Raw genomic sequence first — 18503 nt, 5'->3', positions numbered from 1 at the left:
AGAGGTTCAAAAGGAGGACCCACTAGTCTGGTAAAGACTATATTAAGGTTCCACACTGGAGAGGGTGGAGCTCTTGGTGGAATTATTCTTTTAAGTCCTTCCATAAAAGCTTTGATAGCGGGAACTCGAAACAAAGACAAGTGTTGTCTGTTTTGTAGGTAGGCCGCTATGGCGGCTTGGTGTAACCTGATAGATGTATACTCTAGGTTACATTGTTGTAGATGCAAGAGGTAACAGATGATTTTCTGAATGGAAGCATCTAGTGGGTTGATCTTGTTGTGCGTGCAATAAATGTTGAATCGCTTCCATTTTGTCGCATTGCATGCCCTTGTTGTAGGGCGTCTAGCTTCTTTAATAACGTTTATACATTCTGGTGGGGGATTGAGGTAGCTGAACTCTAAGATTTCAGGTGCCAGGTCGCAAGGTTGAGTTGATTGGGATCTGGTTGTCTTATCTCTCCATGGTTCTGAGTAAGAAGTTTGGGCGAGAGGTGTAGCTTTGATGTGGTACTAGTGATAGTTCCAATAGAGTTGTGAACCATGGTTGCCTAGCCCATGTTGGAGGATCATTGTGAGGGAATGTTGTTTGAGTTTCCGAACCACTAACGGAATGAGTGGGAGAGGTGGAAAAGCGTAGGCAAATTTGCCTGACCAATTCATCCATATCGCATTGCCTTTGGACAATGGGTGTGGATACCTGGATGCGAAGTTTGGGCACTTTGCATTTTGATGTGTGGCGAACAGATCTATTTCTGGGTGTCCCCACATGCGAAAGAATGGAAAAAAAACTTGAGGATGAAGTTCTCATTCGTGGATCTGCTGTGCTTGACGGCTGAGCAGATCTGCAATCTGATTGTGTATGCCTGGGAGATGTTCTGCAAGGAGGTATATCTTTTGCGGAATGGCCCATCTCCATATGCTCTGAGCTAGGTGTGAGAGCTGCAGGGAGTGTGTCTCCCCTTACTTCTGTATGTTATACATTGCTGTCATGTTGTCTGTACAGATCAGGACAGTTTTTCCTAGAAGGTGTAGTTGAAAAGATTTCAACAAGATTGCTAGCAATTCCAGGTAGTTGATGTGAAATTGTTTTTGTTGGGAGGTCCAGCTACCCTGAATGGTATGGGTTTGAAGATGAGCTCCCGAGCCAGTAAGCGATGCGTCTGTTATTTGTGGAACTGGCTCGAGGAACGACCGAACTTTGGAAAGGTTCTTTGTGTTCCACCATTGTAGAGAGCGATGGGTGCGGTCGTCCACCAACACCAGATCTGTTAGCTGACCTTGAGCCTGGTTGCACTGACGTGCCAAACTCTCTTGTAATGGACGCATTTGTAGTCTTGCATGAGGAACAAGAAAAATGCAAGAGGCCATCATCCCTATCAGTTGAACACTCGTGCTGGTAGTGAGTGTTGTGGCTGAAATATTTGGACTAGCGCTTGTATACCACTTATCCTGACTGGGTTGGGTATGCTAGGGCTGTGGAAGTGTTTATTGTAGCCCCTAGGTATTGTTGTATTCTGGACGGTTGGAGGTGGGATTTACCCAGATTTACCGTGAATCCCAGATTGTGAAGCAGTTGTATTGTGCTGAGTGTATGTTGAACACAGCTGTTGTGGGATTTTGCTTTTATGAGCCAGTCGTCCAGATAAGGGAAGACATGAATGTGCTGTCTTCTTAAATGGGCTGCAACCACTGCGAGGCACTTGGTGAAAAGTCTGGGTGCCGTGGTGACCCCAAATGGTAGAACTTTGAATTGGTAGTGTTGACCATCTACCACAAACCTGAGATATTTCCTGTAAGCCGGATGAATGGGAATGTGGAAGTAGGCGTCCTTTAGATCTAGGGTGGAGAGAAAGTCGTCTTGCTGAAGTAGTGGAAGCACTTGTTGTGGAGTGACCATGTGGAAGTGGTCTGATTGGATGTGGAAGTTGAGTGGTCTGAGGTCCAGTATTGGCCTGAGAGATCCATCCTTTTTTGGAATTTGAAAATAGAGGGAATAGATCCCTGTGCCTTGATGAGGCAAGGGAACTGGCTCTATTGCATGTTTTTGTAATAGTGAAAGAACCTCTTGTTTGAGAAGCGTGAGATGTTCTGATGACATTGGACGCTGTTTGGGAGGAATGTTGGGAGGGGTAGAAGTAAGTTCAAGGCAATAACCATACTGGATAATTTGTCTTACCCACTTGTCTGTTGTGATGGAATTCCAGACAGGCAGGAACTGTGAGAGGCGTCCACCGACAGGAGTGGGATGATCGGGGGGAAGCGCAGGGAAGTCACTATTTGGTGTTAGGGTAGCTGCGGGTGTTATTACCTCTGCCCTTGTTGTTGTTACCCCTGTAACCTCCTCTAGGGTATCCTCTTGAAAAAGAGCCCTGGTTGGCACTTTTGTAAGATGGGGACGAGTGTTCTTGTGTATTTGTTTTCGATCCTACTCTATAGCAGGAGCGTCGAAAGGAGCCCCTAGTAGAGGTTAACTGCAGGGCTCCCATAAACTTGGCAGTCTCTGTATCCTTTTTTATCTTTTCTAAAGATGTGTCCACTGCAGGGCCAAAGCGGTGCTCATGGTCAAAAGGCTGATTAAGGATACTGTTTTGCACTTCTTGCTTAAAGCCAGATATCCTGAGCCAGGAATGTCTGCGTAGTAAAACACTAGTATTCACTGCGCGGGACACGGTGTCTGTTGTGTCGAGCGCGCATTTGATGGATGTGTTAGTGATTAGTTTGCCTTCCTGTATAAGGTCATTGGCTTTGTCTTTATATTGTTGAGGAAGGTGTTGAATGAGCTTTTCCAGCTCATCATAGTGAGCCCTGTCATACCTTGCCAAGAGGGCTTGTGTATTGGCTATCTTCCAATAGTTTGCCGCTTGAGACGCCATACGTTTGCCTGATGCGTCTAATAATTTAGATTCTTTGTAAGGAGGTGGGGTGTCACCTGACCCCTGAGAATTTGCCCTTTTGCGTGCATTGGCTACGACCAGGGAATCTAAAGGAAGTTGACGCTTAATGTTTATGGGGTCAGTGGGAGCTGCCTTGTATTTTTTTGTCTATTCTGGGGTTAAGCACCCTAGCTCTAACCGGGTCTTTGAACACCTCAGGAGCGTGTCTAAGAAGACCTTTTAGCATTGGCAAGACATGAAATGTTTTTTGTGGCTGGTCAAAGGTTTCTAGAAGAAAATCCTTTTTACAGGGTCTGAATGTAGTTTGAATACATGGTATGTTGCTGCCCTATTTATTAGTTGGGTAAAGCCCACATTGTCATCTGGTGGAGATGGTTTTGAGGGGTTAAAATCTGGATCATTATGTAAGTCAGGATCGGTATTATAGTCATGCCATGGGTCTGGATCCTGTGGTGGCTCATCGGTATCCTCAGTGTCTAATGGGATTATATCATCATCTCCCTGCCCATCCCCATGTGCATCCTCACTATCCTCTGGTTGAGGAAAAATATGTTCTGGAGAATGTACTGGAGAAATCAGTAGATTGTGGTTAATTGGTGGAGGTGGTGAAGTATTAGTGGCCATGTGTATTTTCTTTAGAGGAACCGGTGCATGTAGTAAATGTTCTGGTTTCCTCTTTGTAGGTAGCGTAGTAGATATATGACCAGTCTTTGGATGAATAAAGATGGTGGTTTGATTCGGATCCGGGAGAAAAAGTTCTTCGGAATCAATAGTTTTCTTTGGCGTGGAAGTTCTCTTTAGAAACTGATTTTGACAGTTTAGCAACAGTGTCTGGTTTACAAGTCTTCCCTGGCTCGGAGACCTTCGGTGCGGGTTGTTTCGGCTCCAGAGGTTTCTGTTTGGAAGGCTTAGTTACGGAAAGCTTTTCCTTAAATGGTTTCGGCTCCGATGTCTTCGGTGCCGAAGTCTTCTCCGGCTGCTTCGGTGCCGAAGTCTTCTCCGGCTGCTTCGGTGCCGAAGGGTCTTTGGGCGGCTTTGGCGCGGATTGTTTTTCCGGTGCCGACAGAGGGGGGCGCGGCATCTAGGGAGACTTAGTTTTCGGTGCCGAAGGTGTTTTTTCGGGACCGGGTGGCTGGCTCGAGTCGGAGCTGGAAGGCTGGTCTTTGTCTTTCTGAGCCAGGCCCGGAGGCGAGGTGCTCCAATTTTTTGTTCGGTGTGGACCTGGACCCGGAGGCGAAAGTGTCACCGGAGCCTTTGTTATGGGCATGGGTGGGGCAGGAGTCTCGGTACTCACGTTCCATTGAGCTGGGGTGACGACATCTTCGGCATCGGAGTCGTTTGCTTCGGAGACCGAGAACTCTTCCTGTTCTGGTTCCGGAAGGCTGTCAGGGCCTGGATGGAAGATGTCCGGAATGGAACCGGTGCCTCGGGACATCTCGTGGCGTCGAACCCGACGATCCCGGAGTGGAGGTCCGAGTTTGGGAATTTAGCACCACGCTGGGGACATTTCTTAAAGGGAGTCCGTTCCATCGACGTTCGTCGTTACCGGCGCGGGTAGGCCCAAAGGCCCGCATCGAAGTTCGCAAGTCTTCGAAGTTTTTTGAAGTAGTTGCCAAGGGTGCGCGTTGAAGGGTACGCGATCGAGACAATACCGTCATTTAGCAGTGATTGCGCGTCAAAAGGGGGTTCGATAACGACACCGACCCAGAGCGCAGCAAGTCACATCCAAACCCGATGGCGGAAAAAACAACCAAAGGACGGAGCCAAAGCCCATGCACACTGTCGACCGAAGGAGGAGTCACCAACCTTGTGACTACAAAGACTTCTTCGAAGACAAAAACAACATGCAAACATCCGAGCCCAACACCAGATGGCGATCTATGCAAAAGTGTACAATCTGCAGCTCATATGCCTCGAACACATTGTTACTAAAAATATATTAAGTTCCTTTTCATGTTGTAAGTGTGAGTAAGCAAGTGATTTGTAAAGATATCTAATTGAAACAATATTGGAGGTTTTACATTTTCACTGTTGGACTTTACCTGGGGCGTTCCCAATCTTTCAATCAGAGGAACAAGATGGAGTGGAGCGTACTTTGATTCTAATCGTTTCATTTTAGCATCAAGCCTTTCGCCTTCTGAAATGAAAATCAAAACAAAATGGGGTGTAAACATGAATGACATCAGCACACAAAAAGATAAATACCCATACATATAAGCTGTACTTCAGAGTGGGCCTTATTGATTTTTTCAATAAGTTTTACACGTTGGTCACTTATGTTCCAGTCATCACATTTAAAGGTCTCCACACAGTCAACATTGATGAAAAATGAAGTTATATAATGTTGAAATAAAAACCCCAAAACCTTAGCTGGTGCTAACACCCCAAAAGATAATGCTGTGTCGCGAGTGCCCTTCAATCTTGCCAGCATCGAATTAGTCCTTTCTCCAATCAGCCTGGAGCCATTGAAGGGCATGTCCATTAGGGACGCTTACATGTCTCCAGAAAACCAGGTTGATCTCATCCTAGCGTGCCTTCTGAGCATGAGACTGGTGACAATAGCTCAGCTGAAGCAGTCTGCAGAGTGCATACCTGCCTGCACCCGGACCATCAAGTATCATTTGGGCTAAGGAGGCCTTGAGGTTCACAAGGATGGCAATCAAGTTGTTGCTGACCATATCTCAAAATGGGTGGGTGCACGTACCCAAAAGGCAAACTGAGTTGATACATCTAAGGCGTAGACTTGTTGAAGATTTTTTTTTTAAAAGCATCACCTCTTTTGGATTCCCTAGCTAGAGGATTAGTCGGGCAGTAATTCAGATCGACCTTGCTTGTCAAAGCTTGAACTGACAGGCTCTCTGGGGCAGGATGCTTGGTTAGGAAGGCTGGATCACCAGGAGCCGGTCTATGCCACAGGTCAACTGACAGGCGGGCATAAGCATGGCTTGGACCATGTAGCCAGAAGGGTATCAGAAAAAATCTCAGTCAACACATGTTTCTTTGTCTCAATAGTGGGCAACTGCAATTCTAGTGTTTTAGCTTCCCTCTGATCCAGCACTGTAGTCAAAGCAGTTTCTTCTGTTAGTGGCCTAAATGGAGAGTCTACCTCTGTGTCAGGACCTGTGTTTAGCCCATTGGCATTTGTTTAAGTTTAAATACAATGTAACATCTGCATAATGAGGGGGAAGCAAATCGGTCTCCTTGATCATCATTATCAGTGTCATGAGGGACACAAGTGCCTCTTGCATTGGGTCTCTACCGCAGGCAATCAGCGTCCATACTCTGCTGATACTGGTTTCGAGGCATAGGTGTTGGGTTGTAATCTGGTTGCATAACCACTGGATGCTCTTGTGATTTCATAGAGCAACATAAGCCTGCAGCGGGGGAAAAGGAAAACGTTACTTAGCCAGTAAGCATTTGTTTGTAGTATGTAGTGCTGTAGAGTCACATGCTTAGCATAATCCCGCCATCTAGTGTTGGGCTCGGATGTGTGCAAGTGTTTTTTCTTCAAAGAAAGTCTTTCAAGTCACGAGGTATAGTGACTCCTCCTCTTGCTGGTAACGCACATGGTCACTGACTCCATTGTTAGATTGTTTTCCTGCAAGGAGTGTGAGGATGGAGTGTGAAGAATGGTGTAGTATAGTGAGATGACCATGCAAAAGGAAGGTAGGACAAGTCGTAAAAGTAACTGCAACATACACAGGTGTCAGGGGAGGAGAGTGGGCACGTGTGAATCTACAGCATTACATGCTACGAACAGATGCTTACTGGTTAAGTAACATTTCCCATTAGAGGCATGTGTGGCTGTAGAGACACACATGCTTAGCATAGACTGTAAAACAGTCCTCCTTTATAAGCGGTGGCTAACCTGTGGGAGTTGCAGTTGTTTGAAACAGTGTACGTAGAACCACTTGGCTCACATTAGCTTGTTGACAGGCTAGCACATCTACACAGTAATGTTTTGTAAATGTATGCGCTGTAGACCATGTAGCTGATTTACATGTCAGCCATAGGTATATTTCCCAGGAAGGCTGTTGAAGCTCCTTTTTAAAGAGTGGAGGGAACCCTTGTAGGGATAGGTAGAGTTCTTTTAGTTTTAGCATAGCATGTTTGGATGCATTTGACAATCCAACATGAAATGTTCGAGCTGTTTTTTTCTAAATGAGTTGGTTCTATCAATATAGTACATGAGGGCTTGTTGTACATCTAAGGTGTGTACAGTCCTTTCGGCAACCGAGTCAGGTTGTGGAAAAAATACTCACAATTCGATAGATTGATTCAGGTGGGACTGAGGCACTACCTTTGAAAGAAATTTAGGATTGCTATGCGGTACTACTCTATCTTTATGTAATTGGATGAAGGGTTCTAAAGTTGATGCCTGAAGCTTGCTGACAAGTCTGAGTGACGTGATAGCAACTAAGAATGTTACATTTCAGGATAAAAAAGTGAAGGGGGCAGGAGTTGAGGGGCTCGTATGCAAGGCCCATTCACCTTGTTAACACAATATTGAGATTCCAAGTAGGAGCTGGTGGACCCTAGAAGTAATGACTCTTTGGAGACCCTCCAGGTTGGTTTTAATGACTGGAATCCTGAATAGTGAAGCGTGTTGTCTGCTCTGTAGATATGCGACTACTGCTGCAAGGTGTAGCCTTATAGATGTAAAAGCTAGACCCGAGGTATGTAAATGAAATAAAACACAAACAATGTCTTGAACATTGCCCCCTAGAGGATCAATGTGTTTGGAATGACAATAGTGAACAAATCTTTATCACTTTACAGCATAACAGATCAGAGTAGTGTACCTGTGTGCTTCTTTGAGAATATTCATACAAGGGTGCAGTAGATTTAAATAACCAAACTCTCGGACTTCAGGAGTCAGATCGCAAGGTTGAGGGACCTGGGGTTGGGGTGTCTTATTTCTCAATTGTTGTGTGAGAGAAAGTCCAGCCTTTTGTGCAGTCCGTGGTGGGGGACTACGGATAGTTCTAGGAGTGTGGTGAACCATGGTGGTCGCGCCAATGTGGGAGCCACCAGGATGAGGGTAAGAGAGGTCTACAGAAGTTTGAGAACCATAAACAGTAGCAATGGGAGAGGTGGTAAAGCGTAGGCAAATATCCCAGACCAACTCATCCATCGTGCATTGCCCCTGGACTGTGGGAACCTGAAGACAAAGTTTAGGCATTTGGCGTTTTCTGGTGTGGCAAAAAAGTCTACGTCTGGGTGTCCCAAACACAGGAAAAATGGGAGGAGGACTTGCGGGCTGAGCTCCCACTCGTAGGCTTGTTAGCGCCTCCTGCTGAGATTTGTAAAGTGGTTTTCCACTCCAGGGAGATACTCTGATAACAAGTGAATGTTGTATCTGAGAGCCTGCCTCCAGATGTGTTGGGCTAAATCAGAGAGCTGAGGGGACCTGGTGCCCTCTGCTTTCGTAGATTATGCATGGCAGTCATGTTGTCCGTGTTGATGAGGACTACCTTGCCAATTAGGTGGGGAAGGAAGGCTTTGAGCACTTGAAACTCCAGGTGAATGATATGGAGATGTGTTTGGCTGATTGTTCAGTGTCCTTGAGCAGTCAGATTTTGTGAATGCGCTCCCAAACCCATGAAGGAGGCATGCATGGTTATGGTCCTCTGTGGAGCAGGGTCTAGGAAAGGATGTCCTTTTAGGAGATTGTTGGTATACCACTACTGCAGAGAGTGGCAAGCTTGATGGCTGACCAACACTAGATCTTCAATTGACCCTCCGCTTGAGTCCACTGATGTGCTAAGCACTCTTGCAACGGACGCATGTCGAGTCTGCATGAGGTACTATGGCTATGCATGAAGTCATGGTGCCAAGGAGATGCATAACTGTCCTAACTGTTGATGAAAATGGAACTGGGGGATAAGTGACTCGAAGGATTGAATACTGTTGTGTAGTTCCCACTAATCAGTAGGATCTGCACGTTTATTGGACAACATAAACTTTGTTTGAGATGCCCAGAATGACTCCAAGCACCCCCGCAGGATATGTTGGCCTAGAGACCAGTTAGCCCACAGTGCCACCATAAGCCCCCCTAACCCTACCAGGGAGCAAATAGTTTCAGGCACCCACTGACCATGGCAAACCTGACCCCTCAGGGACCATGGTAAAAGATCAGGACCTTTCGCTCAGTCACTCGTGTTTGCTTATGCTCAGAGAAATATACAGAGAATACACAGTGGGACGTTTACAATCTATTTATTGAACCAACGTCATTCTTGTATAGAATACATGTGCTGCGATAATCAGTAGACAGAAGCAGATGAAAGTGATTACAAGCACCAAAAGAGTAAAAAGTAGATACAGTTCTACCACAGTGCTGAAACAGTGTATATATGCAAGCATTTAAAACAAGGCAGTAATACGGCATACTCTTACTATGCAAACCCTACTCTGTGTGTACCTAGAGTCTGTGTAGGTGAAAAGCCAAGAATCCCCTCCCCCCAAGGGACAATCCAACCCCATTACCTGGCTGGAGAGAATGTAGGACCCAGTCTTGGTCACGACAGGACACCCCTCACGAGATGTCAGATTGCTGCATGGTAAAGTCTCAGCATGCAGGGACCGTCGGTGTCCGCTGAAGTGCCTCCTCTGCCAATCTTTTGGGATGCTCATTATTTATAATAGAAAGCATCCTTGTGATGTTCGTATAGATTAGCAATGTTATGGATATTTAAATAGCCATGTCGCCCCGTGGATGAAGATAGAACGACATTTGTACACTGTGTGTAAAAGGGCCTTGCACATGGTGTTCGAGGCATGGTGATAACGTTATGCGAAGCTAGATGTGTAAACAGAAGTCATTTCAGAGAAACAAATCCAACATTGTCAAGCACGCAAATATGTGCAAAAGGTCACAGCAGAAATGTTACTGTGCAAAATTAGGACAATGTAATGTTTATGGTGGCTTGAGTGTGCTGGAAGCACTTTTGACGTGTTGCGATCTTGATGAGACAATTGTCTGAATATGGGAAAACATGTATGTTTTGCCTGCGTAGGTGAGCAGCTACTACTGCAAGACATTTGGTGAAAACCCTGGTGGCCGTACTGATCTACAGGGGAGCACTTTGAATTGGAAGTGTTGCCCGTTCATTAGGAACCTGAGGTATCGGCAATGCACTGGTTGAATAGAAATGTGGAAGTAGGCGTCCTTCAGGCTGAGTGCAGCCATGAAGTTGCCTTGTTGTAGCAAGGGAATGACCTCTTGGAGTGGCCATGTGGAAATACTCTGAGAGAATGTATTCGTTTAGGAGTCTGAGGGCCAAGATTGGTCTTGAGGACCCATCCTTTTTGGGACTAAGGAAGTAGAGTGAATAGACCCTTGTGCCTTGCAAATGTATTGTCACAGCTTCCATGGCTCTTTTGTTTCAAGAGTGCCTAAACTTTCTCCCAGAGTATCTGTTGATGTTCTGTTGAGAGTTTGTGCTTGCGAGGTGGAATGTTTGGGGGTGTGGAAGTGAGCTCCGGACAATAACCATGTTGGATAATATATAATACCCACTGGTAAGAGGTGATGTTCCACCAGGCGGAACAGAATCCTGTAGTCGACCCCCGAAAGGTGTTGTGTGGTCGGGGGGGGGGGGGGGGGGGCTTGCAACTCAAGTTTGGTGGTGGAGGGTTTGGTGAAACCGCCCTTGCCTCTGCTCCTGGAATTATTGCCCCTGTAAGAGCCCTTGTAGTATCCCCTAGGGGAGGATGTCTGGGCCTGGGTTTGCTGGTAGGAGGTGGAGATCTCAGAGGAGATGGTTTTGAGTTCTCCACGATGAGAGGAGCAGTGATAGGAGCCATGTTGCGATGGGGTTTGCAAGGCACCCATAGCTTGGGCTATCTCATTAACCTTTTTTATTTTTTCTAAAAGGGAGTCCACTTGAGGACATCGAAGGGAAGAGCCAACAGTTTTGTTGAACCACAAGTTTAAAACCTAAATCTGGAGCCAGACAGGTTTACGAAGGAGGATACTTGAATTTATGCCTCTAGCTGTGGTGTCGGCTACATCAAGGGCACAGCGAATTATGGTGTTTGAAACCAGCTTTCCCTCAGGCAATTTGGTTGCCTGCTTGTGTTCATCTGGAAGATATTGGAGGATGTCCTCCATTTCGACTCAGTGGACCCTGTCATAGCAGGATAAGAGGCCATAGGAGTTAGCAATTCTCCAATGACTGGCGAACTGGGCAGCCACCCTTTACCCACGGTATGTATCTTTTTACTCTCCTTATCTGGTGAGGGCACCTCACCAGATGTTTAAGAGTTAGCCCGCTTACGTGCTATGGCAACTACTGAGTCAGGTGGGAGTTTGCGGTTTATGTATGTGGAGTAGCTCGGTGACTGTTTAATTTTTTTTTGTCAACCCGGGGTGTGATGATTTGTGACCTAACAGGATCGTTAAATATATAAGGCATGTATCGTAGCCTGTCTTTAATCATTGGCAAATATTGTGCTGAACGCTGAGTAGAGGAGAGGGTTTCAAATAAAAAGTAATCCTCTAAAGGCTCAGTCTGTAGCGGAATCATGTGGAAGGCAGCAGCTCTGCCTATCAGGTCATGATAGGTGGTAGTGTTTTTCTGGGGAGAGGGTTTAGTGGGAGACAGATCTGGCTCTGTATCTGCAGATGGCTAACCATCATATGAGTTCCACGAGTCATCCTGCGGAGGGATGGAAAATTTGTCTCCATCCCCTCCCTCCCCTAAGTAGGAGAGAATGGAACCCTCTAGTGAGGTGCGCAGCAGGTGTTGGTGGGGGGCTGATGTGCGCTGGACTGGAGGTCTTGTCTGCCTTTTTCCTGTGTTTTGCTGGAATTGGGACTTGCAAAGCTATTTCAAATGATAATTGTCTTTTAGCTGGCTGTGACCCTGAGTGAGGAGGTCTTGCAATGATACAACCAGTGTCTGGATGTATCATGCACACCTGATGGAGATCGGTGCATGGGAACTTGGCGTGGCAACAAGGACAGAAGTGGAAAGGTGTCCGTTCCATCACCGGGTGGACATGGCGTGGAGGGAACGCCGAAGATGAAGACCAAATCGAAGGCTCAACAAGGACCACAGCTGACTCGATCTGTCCCGACGAGGTTGAAGTCGATGCACCGACTAGGTAGACTGAAAACAGTTGCAATCGAAAACAATACCGACAGTAGAGTTTGGAAAGAGTAAAAACCACTGTCTCAACCCAGAGCAGAGGGTCACACGTCCGAACCTGATGGCGGCAGCAAACAATCTAACAATGGAATTGATGACCATGCGCGTTACCAGCAAGAGGAGGAGTCACTATACCTCGAGACTCTAAAGACTTTCTTAGAAGAAAAACAACTTGCACACATTCAAGCCCAACACTAGCTGGCGGGATTATGCTAAGCATGTGTATCTACAGCCACATATGCCTCAAACTGTCCGTTCAGGGTCACAGAATGTTGTCAGATCCTGGATTAGCGCCAACAGAATCCGTATGGAAGGACCCAGCATGGACATTGGTGCTGGAGTGAAAGTAAGTACCAGAGGCAATACAGGCCCAGTAGCAGGTCCCCAGGGAGTAGATGGCATCAGCGGGTGGACCTACCAGTAGAAGTTGCTACTCTGCGGGCCGGAAACTCCACAAGAGGGGGCCAAAATCACACAAAAAATCTGCAGCATGGCCTCCCTGAAGACCTCTATTCACTGTGGGGTCGATGGCAAGGAATTCAAGTGTGTTGGGACCAATTGGGGGATTGGTCTAGATTCAGGAGACATTGGAGGAATGCAATTTTTTTCTTGATGCCCTCATACCTTCTAGCTATACTTCGATTGGCAGGATGGTGTTGTGTCCCACTTGCCAATCTTATGCTTATGTCTAGACTTACCAGGAGGCTTTGAGCATGAAAAATATATTTTGTGGGAGCAGTCCTGGGACTGGGACAGCAGTTGTGCCCTTAACTTGAAGAAGGACATATGTTTCAACCACAACCTCTTCTTATGTTCGGCAATGCAGAGTTTTGCTTCCCTGTCCAGAATAGCCTTCGGGTGCATAAGTGCACATTTTTGGGGCAATTTACAGATTTGCAGCTAGAGCCCAAGCACCACAGACAGTTAGTGCAGGTCCGAGATTCATGTTCCTGCAGTCTTGGCATGACTTTCAATCCTGTCATTTTCTGTGGGGACACTGTTCTCTTGTACCCTAAATGTTTTTGGGAGGATTTGGAAGATCTGCAGATTCACCTCAAAGGATGCTGAAAGAAAGGAATTAACATCACTGAGCTGGATGGTGCTTATATGTGGCTCTGCTTCGTCACTTCTGAGTAGGTACGGAATCATGGCAGAGCAACACACTACCACCTACGTGCAAGCAGGAGGATTGCAGGAATTATTCAGTATATCCAGTCTACCACCTCATGATATTCTAAAAGTCAGGAAGAAGTATCCATCAGAATGTGTTTTATACATATTTATAATCTGGACTACATATTAAATCGATACACATTTTTTAGAATGGTTTGTGAGTAGTTCAGGATGACAGTGTTTGACACCAGGTCAAATACTTTTCTCAACCTGTCTCCTATTTTCTGTTATATGAATTATATGAACAGCTCATCAATATATATTTCTTTTAGATGTCATGTTTAGGTATTTCTTTACTGAGCTGTTGTAAGAAAGATACAACTGTATAAAGTATTGGTAATATCACTCGGAGAAAACAGGTTCCATCAGACTGCCGTTTATTCATACATAAATGATTGATCAGAGTGATATTCTCATAATGTCACGGGTAAGGAGGCAAGGGTTTCTGCCAGTTTAGCAGGTGTTGCACACTTACCCTTCACATGAATCCTAGGCAGTATATTCTGGAATGGTGCAGCGTGCAACAGATCACATACTTCTTCCAAGGACTGCAAGAGAAAAACTGAGATAGTTAGACTGAGTTCACTTCAACACACATTTGTAAGCACAACACAAATCAGGCAATGTTCTCTAGACATTGGCTGTACATGAGATTGAGGCTTATGTTCCCAAAGAGCACAAAGCCCAAAAAAAGAACTCTGTTTCAGCAGAATTAATGTAGTCTTTTGAAGGGCAGTTACTGCCAACCTGAGATAAGGCTTGAGGAAGTGGAAATTGCACAAGCTTCTATGCAGTCTTGTGATACATGGAAAAGTACAACTAACGACTGGATGGTTCCCCAACAGGAGGGCTCTTGAAAGGACAATTACCAGCTTGTTCCTACATAAATGTTTGTTTGAGACTTAACGCAAGCATGCACACAATGCGTTATGTCACTTGCCATGCCATCTCGTGCTGCAGCTATGCCAGGATTTACCTTCGTGAATGTCATCCAGAAGCAATTAACCAACTAACAAAGATGTGAAAAGAAATTATTTTTACCTCTTGCTTTATTTTGACATTTCTTGCTTCATTTGTGCATTGGCTTATGTTTCTATGCATATTTATTGGAATCATTGCTATGCTTCTTTGTTTTATGGTTATTTATTTTTATTGAGTATGCCACTTATTCAACTGTATCCCTCAAAAAGTACCTGACTGCTTTCAATCAGTGTAGTTAGTATGGATGATACTAACCAAACCCAGCACAACACACTGGTGTGCGAGTGCCTTGGTGAGTGGTGGAGTCCATTTGGACTGTGTAAAAGCTGCACCAGATGTGGATCTCCTTTGAGGAACTTGGCTATGTCAACATATTCCTCTTCATACTCCCGCTCAGAAAGCTATTGTGAACTGCAGGCAGAGGTAGGTCAGATTCCTATCTGTCTGTTCACAGTAAACAGATCCCTGACTTGTGAAACCAGCCCATCTGCTCTTTCTTGGGTTGTTACTGGTTCTTCAAGGAACGGGAAAAATGCAGGGTTGTGGTCTAAGTGCAACACCCAAATCACCTGGAATGTCAATATTTTTGTAAACAACAATTATGATACAATATTTTTGCTATGAAATATTTCTATGTGCGATATTTTCTCATGCTAACATCTGGGACCAAACCTAAAAGGTCTGGCCAGTGACTCAAGGCTGCAGAGCTTGTGAAAACACAACCACAAGTAGGAGGAAGCAATTGTCCAGAACTGGAGTGTTTGAACTTTAAATAGAAGTTGTGCAGGAGCCAAGAGATTCATGTAGGACAGCTGGCCTGGAGACGTCATCTGGGTCTGAATCTGCATTCTCATCTATCATCAAAAGAGTTAGTGAAGCTGCACTGTTCCTTACTCGTCACATGCCTTTTGGGTGCCTGTATCCCTTCTCCCAAGACAGAAAAGTAGAAGGAGGAAGTCTGACTTCAAATCACCAGCATCGGATCCTCCTCTGTTGGCCGAAGAAAGTGTCCCAATTCCAGAAGCATTTGAACTATCGTCCAAGCTCATATTGTTTAGAGAAAATACACTTAATTTTATAAAATCCACAAAACACCCAGATCCTAGTGGGAACTGGAGAAGCCATTGACTAAAGCAGGTAGCACTGGCCTCTGGAAAATACTGACAGCAAAATGAAAATCCTGAGATAGAGCCTCTTAAAGTTGTAGCACTACAGGCTCTCTCCAGTAGGTGCTGACCACTACTACATCACTATCTTTATAAACTTCACACCCAGTTGGATGCTAATTTGGTCTAAAACTCCAGCAACTGTGGACTGTATGCCTAACAGACAACGGTGACCGGGCCATGAGTCATTACTGATTGAATTACCCAATCTTCAGAAGAGCAGCACTGTCTTCAGTGGGAAACGGTCATTGTTGTGCCTGGTGGTTTTTGCATACAAGATTTCTAACAGCACTACTTTTATTGTATTATCTACAAACTGAGCATCTGTCTAGTGTGGTACCCAAGGTTGGGCCAGTATCAGATTTGGGTCCACAATCTTTGCATCTGTATTCCTTGCTGAACCCTGAATTCCCTAAGGGAGGAAACCTCCCCTATAAGACCAGCGTACCAAGTACATCCAGACATCCCCAACTTAACCTGATTACACATATGTAAATAAGTGTCATTTTGTTTCTTCTTAAAAGATACTGTGCTGATTGGATATTATGTTATTTGGGGGTTTTGTAAAGGGTTCCTTACCACCATGCGGAAGCCAGGGAGCCCTTTAGGAAGGAGATAGGAACGTAGAGCTAGAGCAAAGTCTTACTGGTAGAGGGGTAGTGTAGCAGTCATTGCAGTGATAGCAACTGCTTGAAAAAAGCCTTAACCAAAGGCTGAGATATATCAAAAAGCCTTTAATGGTTTTACAATGTTCAGTGGGTCTGGGATTTTGGTTGGCCAGGTGGTTGGCATAATGATAACCGTTCACCCATGCACCAGGTTGAACAAATGGGTTTTTAGGGATCTGTTTAACTAAAGGAATATGCTACTCACCAGTATGCATCTGTTCTTGGCATGTAGAGCTGCAGAGCCACACACTTAGGATAGTAGATCGCCATCTGGTGTTGGGCTCGGATGCTTGCAGGTTGTTGTTGTCTTCGGAAGAAGTCTTTGGTCACGAGATAGGTAACTCCTCCCTTGGACTACAGTGCGCATGGGCATCAACTCCATCCTTAGATTGTTTTTCGCCATGATGGGAAATGATGGAGTTTGTAGAAAAGAGAGAGATGTCCATGTGTGATGTCTAAGTAAGACAATGCTGGAACAGATACAGGTCCCAGGGAGGTGGGTGGGCGTGTGTAGCTCTGCAGCTCTACATGCTAAGAACAGATGCATACTGGTAAGTAGCATATTCCGTTCGAGGCATATGAGCTGCAGATCACACACTTAGGATAGACTATATAGCAGTGTCTCCCCTAGCGGTGGTCACCTGTATCGGTTGCAGCAGTTTGAAATAAAGTTTTAAGGACAGCCTGACCCACAGAAGCTTGTTGCTTTGCTTGCACGTCAACACAATAGTGTTTAGTGAAGGTGTGTGTTGTAGACCATGGCTGCCTTACAAATATCTTCTAAGGGAATGTTTCCTAAGAATGCCATGGAAGCCCCTATTTTGCGTGTGGAATGCGCTCTCGGAGGAACTGTTAGTGTGCGTTTAGCCTTGTGGTAGCATATTTGGATACATTTAACTATCCACCTAGCTATCACAGATTTGGAAATGGGGTTGCCTTTATGTGGTGGAGAGAAAGCAACAAACAATTGTTTTGTTTTGTGGAATTATTTGGTTCAGTCAATGTAGTAAAGAAGGGCTCTTTTAACGTCTAAGGTATGAAGAGCTCTTTCAGCTACCGAGTCTGGATTTGGGAAGAACACTGGTAACTCTACTGATTGGTTAAGATGGAATGGAGATACGACTTTTGGAAGGAATTTCGGATTTGTTCTAAGAACCACTTTGTTGCGGTGTAATTGTAAGAATGGTTCTTGTATGGTTAAAGCCTGGATTTCACTTACCCTTCTGAGGGATGTGATAGCGATAAGGAAAGCCACTTTCCATGTGAGGAACTGTAGTTCGCATTTATGCAGCGGTTCAAATGGGGGTCCCATGAGTCTTGTAAGAACAATGTTTAGATTCCACACTGGAGAGGGTGGTAATCTTGGAGGAATAATCCTTTTAAGTCCTTCCATGAAGGCTTTGATCGCAGGTACTCTAAATAGTGACAAGTGTTGTCGATTTTGTAAGTAGGCTGCTAATGCGGCTAGGTAGAGATGAGTATGCCAAATTACATCTTTGCAAGTGCAGTAAGTAGCAAATGATGTCTTGGATGGATGCATCCATCCAACGGGTTTATGATTGTTAGTGCAGTAAATGGCAAATCTCTTCCATTTTGCAGCATAGCAGGCTCTAGTGGTAGGTCTTCTGGCCTCCTTTATAATATTCATGCAGTCTGGTGGCAGGTTTAGGTAACCGAACTCTAGGACTTCAGGAGCCAGATCGCTAGATTCAGCTGACCTGGATCTGGGTGTCTGATTTCTCCATGGTTCTGGGTTAATAAGGACGGGGACAGGTGCAGTTTTTGGTGTGGAACTAGCGAGAGTTCCAGTAGTGTTGGGAACCACGGCTGGCGTGCCCATGTGGGAGCTACTAGGATCAGTTTGAGAGACTGTTGCCTGAGCTTGCGTACCACTAATGGAATGAGTGGGAGAGGCCGAAAAGCGTACGCAAATCTGCCTGACCAGCTCATCCATATCGCATTGCCCTTTGACTCCGGGTGGGGAAATCTGGCGGCGAAGGTTGGGCATTTTGCGTTTTCGTGTGTGGCGAACAGATCTATGTCTGGTTGGCCCCATTGTTGGAAAAAGGGCAGTAGGACCTGTGGATGTAATTCCCATTTGTGGATCTGTTGAGTTTGTCGACTTAACAGATCGGCAATTTGATTGTGAACCCCTGGAAGGTGTTCTGCAAGTAGGTATATGTTTTGGGGAATGGCCCATCTCCAAATGTTCTGTGCGAGCTGGGACAGCTGGAGAGAATGTGTGCCTCCATGTTTTTGTATGTAATACATGGCTGTCATGTTGTCCGTCCGGATGAGGACAGTTTTGTTCTGGAGATGTAGTTGGAATGATTTTAGTGCTAGGAACACTGCAAGCAGTTCCAGGTAATTGATATGGAGCACTTTCTGTTGAGTGGTCCATTTGCCCTGAGTGGTGTGTCCGAGGAGATGGGCTCCCCATCCTGTGAGTGATGCGTCCGTTGTCAGC

The 18503-nt window shown here is 45.5% G+C and overlaps 1 protein-coding gene across 2 annotated transcripts in view; it reads right to left on the bottom strand.

Moving 5' to 3' along the window:
• The window catches only part of CYFIP1 (cytoplasmic FMR1 interacting protein 1), a 517233-nt gene that overhangs the window by 51011 nt on the left and 447719 nt on the right, over positions 1 to 18503 (bottom strand). For both annotated transcript variants that reach the window (XM_085622863.1, XM_085622862.1), the window contains exons 27-28: positions 13697 to 13769; positions 4936 to 5030 (exon numbers count right to left, since the gene is read on the bottom strand). In XM_085622863.1, coding sequence (XP_085478989.1) covers positions 4936 to 5030; positions 13697 to 13769 — 168 coding nt within the window. The remainder of the gene's footprint in view (positions 1 to 4935; positions 5031 to 13696; positions 13770 to 18503) is intronic.

This window comes from Triturus cristatus, chromosome 8 (genome assembly GCF_964204655.1).
Source record: "Triturus cristatus chromosome 8, aTriCri1.1, whole genome shotgun sequence".
NCBI classification, from domain to species: Eukaryota; Metazoa; Chordata; class Amphibia; order Caudata; family Salamandridae; genus Triturus; species Triturus cristatus.
The sequence above is the reverse complement of the archived record's forward strand: the minus strand, read 5'-3'. Positions and strand labels throughout refer to the sequence as shown.